This window comes from Pocillopora damicornis, chromosome 3, assembly GCF_964200805.1.
Source record: "Pocillopora damicornis chromosome 3, jaPocDami1.2, whole genome shotgun sequence".
Classification (NCBI taxonomy): Eukaryota; Metazoa; Cnidaria; class Anthozoa; order Scleractinia; family Pocilloporidae; genus Pocillopora; species Pocillopora damicornis.
The window spans coordinates 1,832,458-1,844,865 of NC_142672.1; the positions used below are offsets into that span (position 1 = coordinate 1,832,458).

A 12,408-nucleotide genomic window follows, 5' to 3' on the forward strand; every position below is an offset into this window, starting at 1 on the left:
CGTTTGAATTCGTCGAATCCGTCAAAAAGTATGAGAACACCGTCAGGGTTCTTTTGGAGGTGCATCCAGACCTTGTCATCCATCTGACGTGTAGGGAAATACTCGAACTGAATCAACAGTTCCCTGAGGCTAAGGTTGTCGGCCGAATTGAATCTTCTGAACTCTACCAAGAAAGCAACATCAAAATGGATTTTGGCACCCGATGTCGCGTTGAAAACTTTATGCAATGCCCAGTCTCTGAGAAGTTTGGTACAATAAAATGTCTTGCCGATTCCGGGTCGACCGACGATTAGAACTTCCTTATTTTCAATATTCACAAGGTCTTCCGGGCTTTTCGGTGGTAAGTTTTTCAGGAAAGTCATACGTTTCTCTGTTCTGAATAACCACATTATTGGTGAAAATCCCATCGAGAGTCAAACGTTTAGCTTTTGTGCCGTCGCCTGGATCACCTAAAAAAGGTGATTGGAGTTCTAAAGGTCTTTGGGTCTCTTGAATAATTATTTTCTTTGTGTGTTTCACGAATTTTTAAAACTTAAATTTTTGGTTTTGGTTGAGACTTATTAGATGGGATTTTAGAAAGTTTGAGTCTTGCATGAAACTCCTTTCAATGTATGCCCGTGAAAAAAGGTAGACGGTTTCGACCAGAATGCCAGAGACAAGAGTTTCATTCACCACAAGGACAGTGTACATCTAGAAGGTTTTCTTTTCCGCTCGTTAATTGTGACAGTCAAGTAAAGTAGAGTTTAGAGTGGTTACAGTCAAACTTAGAGGAAAAGTTTAAAGGATGAGGCACCTGAGTTTTTAGGATGATGAAAATAACTCCTAAAACAAGTCTTATCGATAGTTGACAGGAGTAAGCGATAAGAAGCTTATTTCCAGTTGATGACGCAGTCTCTTGGTCGAGCAGTTGATCGAGTTTGGGTCTTATCATGATTTGGGAGTAAATAGCACATACAAGTGCAATAAAGACTAAATTGAGGATTACGAAGCCATAGACAGGAAAACCGAATTTGTTGTACTGCTTCATATATTTCTCGCAACATTTTCCACGGACGATGTCGACGTTTTCACTCTTCGCTCCGCTACAGCGGAAATCAATCCTGGACTCGCTGTTTTCCATGTCGAAGAATATGGCGAAGAAGATGACACTGATAAGGACCAAAAAAAAAAAAAACACTGCCACATGGTGAATTCTGTTGAAAGTTTTTGGCTCCAGATATTCTAAAACCTTTTCAATTGATACTGTTGGTACGTGTCACTCACTTTGTTAAAATGCTGATCAGTTCTAGAGCTTGAATAAACATTTAATGCCTCTTTGGTGTATTTATAGAGCATGATAGTACTTTCATTTGATTGGGTTTTTGGAAACTTTCATTGGTCGAAAAGGCCATGGAGTATTTATGCATGTTATTGTTCTACATAAGAAACAGTTGTCAGAAACTGAGACGGATATTGATATCTATGTAAGGCAATATACGGGACCTCGTTTATTTCCACCCCCCCCCCCCCACGTGCTCATTCCCCCCCTTCCTCTTCTCCTTTTCTGTTAATGTCGCTGCTGAGGCCTTGAAGAGAGACTCATTATACTGATCTACCTTGTTTTTAAGGTGAAGACTAAATTCTGAGTTGCTAGGTATGGACATTTGATCTGGATGGTAATTGTTTGGAAGGAAAATTGTGACCTTTTGCTTATTCAAGTTACGATTGGTTGAGGTTTTGCATCTGATTATTTACGAGGGTGGTGTGAGTTTTCCAAACTAATACCAAAGCGGCTTAGTGAAGCAAAACTAATGCAAATCAAATTATTCTCGACTGCGTCGTGAAAATACTGCCCTGTTTCGATCAATGTTCTCATCTTATCACGATTACGGTTGGTGTCAGGGTCTCGAAATACGTAGGCACGTCCTTTGTTCTTTAGTGTAGTCTCCTTGCATTTCTGAACCAAAAACTCACCGATTACTTGCTCAACTTTAAACGAAGAGATCATCTATTCGAAAATGTATACAAAAAGATCAGACAAACAGCTTCCTAAGAGCTACCATCACCCTGAAAACCATGTGATCCTTCAAAAATCCTTCACCCATATCACCCCCCTCCTTTTTACAGGTGATAAAAATTGTCACTAAAATTGTCTTTAGACCCTGTTTAAGCTGGGCGCGTACCTGTACAGTTGTTAAAGAGAATATGTCAGGGAAACGATAGCGAAATTTGAATCATTGGGTTAGGGTTTGGGAAAAAGGGTTAGGGGCCTAGAACAAAGCGCAAATCTATTCAGATCGGGCTGATTCGACGAGGCAAAAAAATTAATTATACGGCCAAGCTCCGTTCAAGCGTATCAATCAATTTTTTTCTCGTTAGATTTGAGAGATGATGCGTTTGGCAATTTTGTTTTTTTGCATTTTCGTTCAAATGAGAAATCAACTCTAGTTTTAAGATTTTTCTATCATTAATGTAACAACCCTCCTGAAAGTTTGAGCATAACCTGAAATGCAAGTCAATTCTACGCAACTCAAGCAGTTATTTCCTTCCGCGGTCAAATTTTTTATCCGACGAGTGAAAATTTTATAGTCTCTTTATGAGTGTTGTCCTTGTTAGTTTGAGCTCTCATTTTTTTGTGTGCAATTTTGAAAAAAGGTGTGAGTTAAGTTTTTCATGGCTTGCATTCAATCCTTTTTTCACCACAACACTTGTTTCTTTGTGCCTCTGGGTTTTCTGATGTTAATGCCTCAGTCCATTTCGTGTTTTAAACCAGGATGCCTACTGTCCCTGCAACGCGCTCGTTTGGTCTTTATGCGCCCGAATAAATACAGGTAAACTGCCTGAAGTAAGTAAGTGATACAAGAACGCCGACCATTTTCAGTTTCAACAATTTCATTTAATTACTTTTCTTAGAATGAACATACTACCAGTAAAATAAGATCAATAACTATTGACTGATTAACGATTGAATTATTTGCGAAGAGCGAATTTAACATTTAAAAAATCCTGAACATCGGCCAGTGTGATAAACGTCCCACGCTTCTATCACGTGACAGTTTGTTTGTTTCGTTGCCACTTGATTAATCTCCTTCGCAGTCCTTTTGCTTCAGCGACATCCCCCCCTTCCTTCCCTCGAAACAAAATCCGCCGCGAATAAACACTTGATTGGGTGATAGAAAGAAACAATAAAAATTTAACCTCTGCAGTTCATCGTGTTTTAGTTCGATAAAGCCCTAAGTCAAATGCGGCAAGGAAATGAAAGCTGAGCTACAATTTGGACTTTCTCTGCATGAAAGCCATAACGGCCTGCATACACTCTTCTGAAAGCCAGCGTTCTTCAAGTAAAGCGCACTCCTTTTCGTTGGCTTCATGTAACAAATCGCGGAATGAATCACGTATTAACTGCTTGGACAACAGCAGAGACTGTAGAGTGAACAAAAAAAAAAAAAAAAAAGAACGAATCACCTTTTGAAGGATAGTGTAAAACATTGATTGGTCATCTAAAATAATGTTTAACTTAAAGCCCCGACCGTCTACAGATAAATATAAATGATCATGATAATGATAAATAAAAGATGGGAAAACTCCTCTCCTGCATTCACCACTATGATAATATGTTACAATAACAATTGAGTAAAGCAGGATGCCTTTTATTATTTTCAGGCTGAAGGGAATACACATAAGAACACCGAAGTTTTAATCTCAGGCTTCTTTCAACAATCTATTGAGAGAAGCCATATGGATAAGATTATCCAAAACAGATTACAAATCACCCCCTCCCCCCCCCCATTCCCCCTCCTTTGACCAGCATGTCTCCAAATGCTATAACGACTCCATTGTAGAGGGCACCCTGCTGTGAAATTCTACAATGCAAATTTTTACCTTAGGGGGCAGCTTGGCCATTGCTTGTATTCTGTTCTGAACTTCTTCTGTGAACTTGTCATGGGGGAAAACGTCTGTAACCAATCCAAAGTCTCTTGCTTCAACTGCTGTCAGTTTGCGTCCAGCAAGCAACATTTCATTGGACTAAAGGAGGAGAGGAATTCATGATATAATTTCACATATTACGACAATAACTTGAAATAGGCTCTATAACTCAACAAGTTATACAAAGGTTGCAACAGAAATTAGAGGCAAGTCAATGTACCTTTGCAGGTCCCATTATCCTAGGGAACATAAACGAGGAACATCCTTCAGGGCTTTGTCCCAGCTCCATAAAAGGTGTGTGAAATGTAGCTTTATCTGATGCATAGATCAAGTCAAACAGGCCCATGACTGTTACAGATATCCCCACAGCAGGTCCATTGACTGCAGCAATCAGAGGCTTAGGGAAGTCTATGAAGTGTTGTACAAAGTTCCTGTCATAATGGTAACAACAAAAAGTAATACTTGATTTGCATGTACAAGTAAGATTAGTATGTAGTAAGATAAGTAAATATGTATTGCATCAATGGAAGACAATTAAAGTCTAATTTCAAAATTATTTAAAAATGACTGAAAAAAAAAAAAGATTACAATGTGGATGGTAAGGCGTCTATTCTAATAGAACAATCAGTGGATAACAAAGAAATGAATTTTTAACTGCTTTGGCGAGATAAAGCTGCCAGCCCCTCTGGGGGAGTACCAACCCTGATGCTTCTGGAGAACACTGGTAGCCCACAGATAGACAGATGATTAGGGAATCTGAGATACAGGAAAAGACATTGAACTGCTAACATACTTTAATACTTTCCGTGCATCGTTTGCCATCTTTTGAGGACCCTCAGGTGGAATTCTTGTAAAGTTTCCTAGGTCATTTCCACTGCAGTAATATTCTCCAGATCCAGTCAACACAGCAACCACACAAGCATTGTTTTTCCCAGCTTCATCCAAAGCAGTCATTAATTCTTGGTACATCTTTTTAAGATAATTGCAAAAAAATTTGTTTTAGTTCATAAACTTAGCACATACATATGGACAATCACAGTATGGTTAGGCCACTATGACCCCTGGTGATACTCAGAGTAACACAAAATAGTTTATGATATAATTGTGACACCCAAATTAAATAAATACAAAATCTAGAGAAGGTCCTGGATCATGCCTGTAGTGTGTGTTTGCCAACAGTCCAGAAAACAGTGGAGACAAGATCAAGATGGCCATATGAATTCTAAAACTTCAACCTGCTGTACAATTCAAATATGGGAAACTGATCATATGAGATTCGTGTACAGCAAAACCCAAACACAAAAATCTAGGAAAGCCCAGCTAGAGAAATGAAAATTGTCTCCAACCAACTATGTTAAGGTATTTGGGTGACAAGATTGAGATGTTAAATGTTATCAACAGTAGTCAAATGTAACTTAATTTTGGCAGGAAATTTACCCTTTAGTTCTGAAAAGTTTACAGAGAATTTTTTGGTTGTATCATTGTGTAGTACTTATTAATTTATGAGAACTGTCTACAATGGTGCAAAAGTATGAAATACTCTAACAAATAAATTAGGAATTGTAAGTTCTCTCCTAAAATTTAAAAAACTTCTCAAAATTTATTTCTGTGATGAAGGAAATGTAACATATATTGTATGTATTAAAGTTCACACGGCAACCAGGTGGACAATCAGACATAGTTTGAAGCTACACTGGTTTGCAGATTTAATGAATGTAACCGAAGAAGTTACAATTCATAGACCCAACGTTTCGACACTCGACACTCCAGGAGTGTCGAAACGTTGGGTCTATGAATTGTAACTTCTTCGGTTACATTCATTAAATCTGCAAACCAGTGTAGCTTCAAACTATGTCTGATATATTGTATGTGTATATTGTAATTTGTGTTGTGGGTTCATTTTTGTTTTCCATATTTCTATACTGATTTTTATTGAATTTAGATTGTTAACACAGGCTGAACAGGGCCAGCCTGCTTACATACTGCCTATACATAAAGATTAAAAAAAAAAATGAATAAACAAAATAAGATGCACCTCCCAGGTTATGGCATTATATTTTGTAGGCCTGTTCATTTTTATTGTCAGCACTCCACTCTCCAATGTCACCACTAGTTCTTTGTATTTACTCTCCACCTCAACTGATGGGTTATTCTGAGGATTTGGAGACTTTAAATCTTCATCAGTTGTGCCAAATTGTGCTGAAATATTCAAACAAAATAGTTTATACATCTTTCCAGAGCAAAGGAATAAAAATCTGATTCCCCCAACACAATTTTACCATCAAATATTTCCCATTTGCTGTATGATGCTTTGGTGACTGAGAGAACTTTATGGAGAGCTAGGCATTATACTACATTTTATAATGTCTACAACTGGTACTAGGAGAAGCAACATAATGATGCATCCTGTGTCGGGAAAAAAGGATTCATAAATCTAACCCTGATTAGGGTAATGAAATTTTAAAACATTTGACTATCACTGTGGCATAAAGAAAAAGGACAGAATTACAACTCTAGAACAATCCAATTTTGTGGGTTAAGATGCTGAATATTTGGAGCACAATATAAAAAAGGTCATCAAAAAGACACCAAAATAGTAAATTTTGAAATTAAAAAAATAAATATTTTACCTGCAAGGTCATTAACATAATCTACATACTTCTGTTGTGCATCAGCCTGAAAATAAAGTCAATGGAAATAGAATAAATAACACAGCCACTGAGCTAGATAAAAAAAAAAAAAACTTTGACAGGTAAAAATAATGTCATCCACAAAATTGAAGTGTGGACGATATACTTAATGTAGCAGTAGCTGCCTAAGCTGAGTTTTTTCAATTATGCTATTTTGTCATGGATGTGTCCCTATATGACAATTCTTGTTTAGTCCTGTCAACATAAAGTAAGACTTGAGTGAACATAACCTCCATAAAAGTAGTTTTCTGGAAATCCATTTAACAAACTATCAATTAATTAATATACTGGAACAGTTGAAATGCTTTGACATTGTTGATTCATTTCAAATATAGACTTTTGATCAAGGGAAATTAGCCAATGTATAGTTTAAGAAAAAGGCTAATGTTCTTGATATTTCTTTGATTCTTGTTCTGTTTGATTCCTGTGATTTACCACACTGAAATGAAATTTATAAGGTGGACTGATTTCTTTTGTGAGATAATCAAGTTTTATTAATTGAGTTTATAATGCAAATGAACTATTGTTGAGAGTTTCTATAATGCTGATGTTTTGAGTGTTAGTCCTTTGTAAGAGCAAATAGAGCGAATTTACATAATCAAGTCAGTTGAGAAAAGTAAATCATCTTGAAATACCTCTTGCAGATGCAGCACGACAGTTTCTTTAGAAACATACTCCTTTTCTTCATTTATTGATTTCTTTTGAGCTCTATTTCAAATTTTCCACCTGATTATACAAACTTTCTATGGCGTTATTACATATACAATATTTTAGGGTGCATGGACAGAATGAGGAGAATCAGGTTGGGAAAAAATGGTCTTAAAACAACATAAAGCAGTTTCCCACCTATTTTTTATATGAATAGCAATAGTCTCATAAATTTAAGAGAAAAAAAGCAGGCACTTTAATCAACCTTTGAAAGATCACCAAGATCATTCCATGCTGTCCACTTTGCTTTGCCAACAAAATCAAATGCTCCTGGTTTGGGAGAGTTGCATTTTCCAATACTGCCCTGGAAAGAAAAAGAAAAATTTTGCATGAAATCTGAAAATACTTGAACTATGTATATATAAACATAACTAAAACATAGGCATGCGTGGCATGCACAAGTTTTTTTTTTGGCTGGGTGGGTTGAGATGGGACAATTTGTACACTTAATGTTTCCTTTTTTTGTCACCAAAAAGAGCATAACTTTCAAAAAACAAAAATATCACAGAAAGACAGGAAAAAAATGTAATTTATCTGAACTCACACAGATATTAAGTGATCTACTGTCTCTATTATCTAAATACTTCTAAGTTAAAATGAAATGCAATGTTGCCATGCTTACCATTGTCTCCTTTGCACCTGTTGTTTGGTCTCCTCACACAACACCCTCTATTTCTCATTTGAGAGAGAGCGCATTGCGTGACAAGACCAAATAACTGTTGCCAAAGAGACTATTCTTACTACCATTCCTCCAACAGAGAGAAAATCAAAATTATTAGTTAGTTAGTTACCTCAAAAATATAATTCTGCATAATTTTACTGTGAAAAGCAAACTGAAACTCTATTGTACCTCTAATAGACCCTAACTAAAGATATACTGTGATCTCAAATAAGTTAAGATACATTGAACAAGAGAAAAGGATAATATTTCAAAGAGGGCTCCTTAATTGGTGGTTGGCAATCTGGACTTTGCCCTCCTCTGTCTGTGAAATGCGTGATAAAATGCAGGCTGTTTTACAAGGAATTAACACACAATTGGCCTAAGTCCAAGGGAGCTTAAAGTGACTTTAATTGATAGAAAAGGTTAAATCAGGAGAATTGTGTGGAAAACCCAATATCAGTAGTATTAAGTTCCATGTGAATTTTTTTCAGTGGAGTTGGACAACGCAGTTGGAATATGTAAAGAAATGCAGGAAAATAACATGTAATAGGGTGAAGTCCAATGTGGCAAAGTGGAATTTGATTGGTGGAATACAATTCAAGCACATTAAAAATTGCCCATTGTTCATGTAGTGCAATGATTAGGTATGTTCTAATTGGACTTTGGACTTTGTTATCATGATACATGATGGAATGTAAGTTGTTTGGCGTGTGAGTTGTACCAAAAGTAAATAAGCCCTTTAGATGCTACATCAAATCATTACAGTACATGTATACAAGGAAAAAAAGGACTGGGATGATAACCCACTCTGACAGATAACACACTTACTGACTGAGTGGGAAGACCAGATGGGAAAATATTTGGCATGAGGTCATGAAGTAGGGAGTGTAGCAAGGTCTGTGCACCATGACTGAGAGCCAAATATTTTCCTATCCAGTCCGAACAAACTCAGTCAATGAGCAGTTTATCATATGATCACAAAATGTTGAAAATTTGGCAAATTTTGTTATAACCTGTAGAATAGGCAATGGAAAGCGCTCATGGGCAGCCACAGGCAGGATGAGAGTGAATATTGAGAGATGAATTAACAATGAATTTTGTAGTAATGAACACTACTTGAGCAGTATTGAACATTAAGGGTTTATTTTCAGGCTTTAATTTCACCACAGAGCTTTAGTAACATTCATCTTCCTGAAGAATCCTCTCATCTTCATTACTCATAATTTTAGCTTTGTGAATAAACTCTCTGCTTAAAAATATAGATATTGTAAGGAGAAGTTCCTTTTTGGTCACTCCTGAGATCAACAGGGCCACTATCATTACCTTGTAGAAAGGTAACAGGATACAAAAAACTCCCCAGGATGAGGTTAAAAACTTCTTCAATTTGACTACACGTCTCTAATTTTTTCAAACAATTCAGAGGAATTAAAAGTCTAGCATAGAAATCTAACTCGATTAAGTTGTGTAGTCAGTAGAGCAATTTACCTGTTTGAACAAGGCATACAACTTCAGTTTGTGATCATTCCCTGGATCTTGTTTTAGAGTCTTTGTCCTTTCACTTGCAGACTTAAATTCTTCCTCCAGATTTCCTAAACTCATAGTTCCTGTATGGATGGGTCTTAAAGCTGACAAACGGAAGAAAGACGGGCGAAACGCTAACTTTTGCAGTCCAAACAAGCTGCGCGCCATCTTAGAGTGGCCAGACTTACATGATAACGGTGCTCTAAAACGAGCAGCCGCTGAAAGCATTCGAGCAAAACATTGCTCTATTCGCGTTGTTGATACTACTTGCCAAAGTTTTATGCTGTTATAATGATGCTTTATCGCAATTGGAACTGTTCTGAACACTCTTTTAAGCGTATGATGCTGGAAGGTTAGCAAAAGATATCTAAAGTTATTTGTAAAAATGATGCGATTTCACGACAGACATGGAACTCATGTTCAGTTGTCACCGTCGAAGACATCCGCCACCAGAGTCAAGAGCTTCGCGAACGCGGTTGTATTTAGTCATCGCCCCTTAGCATTTGGTGAAACGTTCCTTTTTGAGATAGAAGAACAGGAAAAGGACTGGTCAGGTCATGTCCGCTGTGGGATCACAACTCACAATCCATCTTCAATTCAAAGTGTTCCACCGTATCTTCTTCCTGACATGGCCCAAATGGGGCGTACTTGGGTGTTTGCAATCAAATCGACGATGCAAAAACCTTTGGGTGATGAACAGCTGAAAGATTACGGTGGCCACAATTTTCAACGCCAAGAGGCAGGAGATAAAGACGATAACCCGGTGTTTTGTGGTAAAAAAGCGAGAGAAGGGAAATTAAAACCAACAGATGTTGGCTCGCGAATTGGAGTGAAAGTCAGTCCGACCGGGGAACTGTACTTCTTTGTAAATGGTATAAAATTTGGCCCCTGTGCCCTTGATGTACCTGTTGACAGGGATCTTTATGTGGCTGTCGACGTGTACGGAACCACAAAACGAGTTCAAATCATTCAATGTGGAGGTTAGTATGATATAAAAATAACTTTGCAAGGGTAGAGGGAAAAGTGATCTCTACTTCCCCCAGGGATACTTTGTGTATGAGGGGAGGAGGCAGTAAGGAGATGAGAATTTTTCTCCAGCTCTCTCCATGTGGCTCTAGTTGTTTCAAGGTTGATTGCAATCCTCTTTAATTTATCATATATGTGTATTTGAACTTAATATGTAATAAAACAAGAGTTCATGTCATAGAGTGAATTAAGCTCCAGCTGCTAGGCAAGGGTTAAAATGACTCTGATAAGGGCCCAAAACACAATCATACCCACAAACATAAACTGTATTACTCTTATTATTACTTTGGAGAGCACTGAGAAAAAAGAGAAGTGGAAAAAGTGACAACAAAACAGTCTGATCAGTCACATGATTGTGGTGGGGGGGGGGGGTACGGTGGGCTGAAATACACTTAAGCCCACAAATACCTCCAGTTAAGCCTGAGAATGTGCCATAATGCCTGACAAAGTGATAATAATTGAGAGCCTGACACATCTGACAAGTGTCAAGGTAAGTTGCCTTGCTTTACGTGACATGAAGAAAATTCAAGTAAAAACTTTGGTCTTGTGATAGAATATTGTCCATGCAACAGGTTGCATAGATTCAACTGGTATGAACAAATTTTACTTGGGGAATGAGAGATTATTCTTAGTTTTATTGGAGTGGTTACACTTTAAATAATGTTTAACTACAGGTGAAATAAAATACAATAGGCCATTGGGACTCTGTGGAGGGTGACTATGACAGCTTGACAGAGGTTGAAATTACAGTAGTAAAGGGGAAAAACAGGTTTGACTGTAGTGACAGTGGGGAAGTTGTTTAAGAGCTATGGATGTGAGCTAACATACTTTTTTCACTTTAGTGCCACCACTTCTTGATTTGTGCTGTGAAAACATCAGGAAATGTGTAACAAAACAGGAAGATTTGGAATCACTCCCCATTACTGCGTCACTGAAGAAGTACATTGCAACATTTTAACAAGAAATTGTTGTCACAGAGAAAGAAAATATCTCCAGTGTTCTTAAGGGTTAAAACATTAGTAGCATATGTAAATTAAATCAAATACAACTATGATAGCATTTATCCTGTAGGGTCCCACTCAATTTACAGCCTTCCAAAAATATAATTTAACCCTTTAACTCCCAGATAAAATTTATAATTCTCCTTATTGTCAGCCAGATAATTCTTATAATGTTAGTTAGAGAATTTAGTATTGGATCAACTAATTATCCCCAAATTGGTATCTTTCTTTATTCTCAGCTCTTTTGTAGTTGATATTATATTTATATTGTACGGAGAAATGCTTTCTTGGTCATTCATGGGAGTTAAGGGTTAATTTAAAATTAGTCTCATCGTTACTGTACAGATATGAAACAGAAATTTTATAATTTATCCTGGAAAGTATCAGTATTAATTTTTGCCAAGTAGAAGTCAAGCCTTTACATTGGCTGTGTCAGCTTAGAGATTTTTAGATTTATTTTTACAAAGAAAATTTTCTGTGGCATACATTGGGAAAAAAACCTTGAGGGTCTTGTAAACTTGATTCAAGCCTTTATGGGTCAAATGATTTTTTTATGAAACAAGGTGACTGCAAATTTTATTTTTTCGTGATTTGTAATCTTGTTGAAGAAGTCCTCTGTGATTTTGAATCCATGTGATACAGGAATTACCTAGTTTTACAAGTCCTTTTCAAGGGATTCATTTTGGTTTGTGTGTGTGTGACTTTCTGCATAATGTAAAGAGATACGAACATGACTTTACCAGTAAACCCATTGGGACCAAACTTTAGAGTGTCCTCTGGATGTTGAAAATGTGAACCTATTACTCTTGAATTTGTTTCTTTCCTGTCTAAAAATGGTGGTTGTTTTTTCAATAAAGGTGAAATAATTTCTGTTGTTGGTACTAATGACATGAAA

At 36.9% G+C, this 12,408-nt stretch overlaps 2 protein-coding genes and 1 pseudogene across 2 annotated transcripts; 1 reads left to right on the plus strand and 2 right to left on the minus strand.

Moving 5' to 3' along the window:
• The window catches only part of LOC149047791 (uncharacterized), a 3,891-nt pseudogene extending 1,904 nt beyond the window's left edge, over window positions 1-1,987 (minus strand).
• An 866-nt stretch (window positions 1,988-2,853) lies between these two features.
• On the minus strand, window positions 2,854-9,714 carry LOC113665868 (enoyl-CoA delta isomerase 2). Its single transcript, XM_089202032.1, has 8 exons — window positions 9,451-9,714; window positions 7,510-7,608; window positions 6,537-6,582; window positions 5,942-6,105; window positions 4,700-4,875; window positions 4,127-4,337; window positions 3,862-4,005; window positions 2,854-3,402 (listed from the first exon to the last, which is right to left on the minus strand). The coding sequence occupies exons 1-8, from the start codon at window positions 9,712-9,714 to the stop codon at window positions 3,247-3,249; spliced, it is 1,260 nt and encodes a 419-aa protein (XP_089058158.1). The 3' UTR covers window positions 2,854-3,246.
• LOC113665836 (neuralized-like protein 2) lies at window positions 9,550-12,381 on the plus strand. The gene is made up of 2 exons (XM_027181560.2): window positions 9,550-10,466; window positions 11,355-12,381. The coding sequence occupies exons 1-2, from the start codon at window positions 9,872-9,874 to the stop codon at window positions 11,468-11,470; spliced, it is 711 nt and encodes a 236-aa protein (XP_027037361.2). The 5' UTR covers window positions 9,550-9,871; the 3' UTR covers window positions 11,471-12,381.
• Window positions 12,382-12,408: the final 27 nt, after the last annotated feature.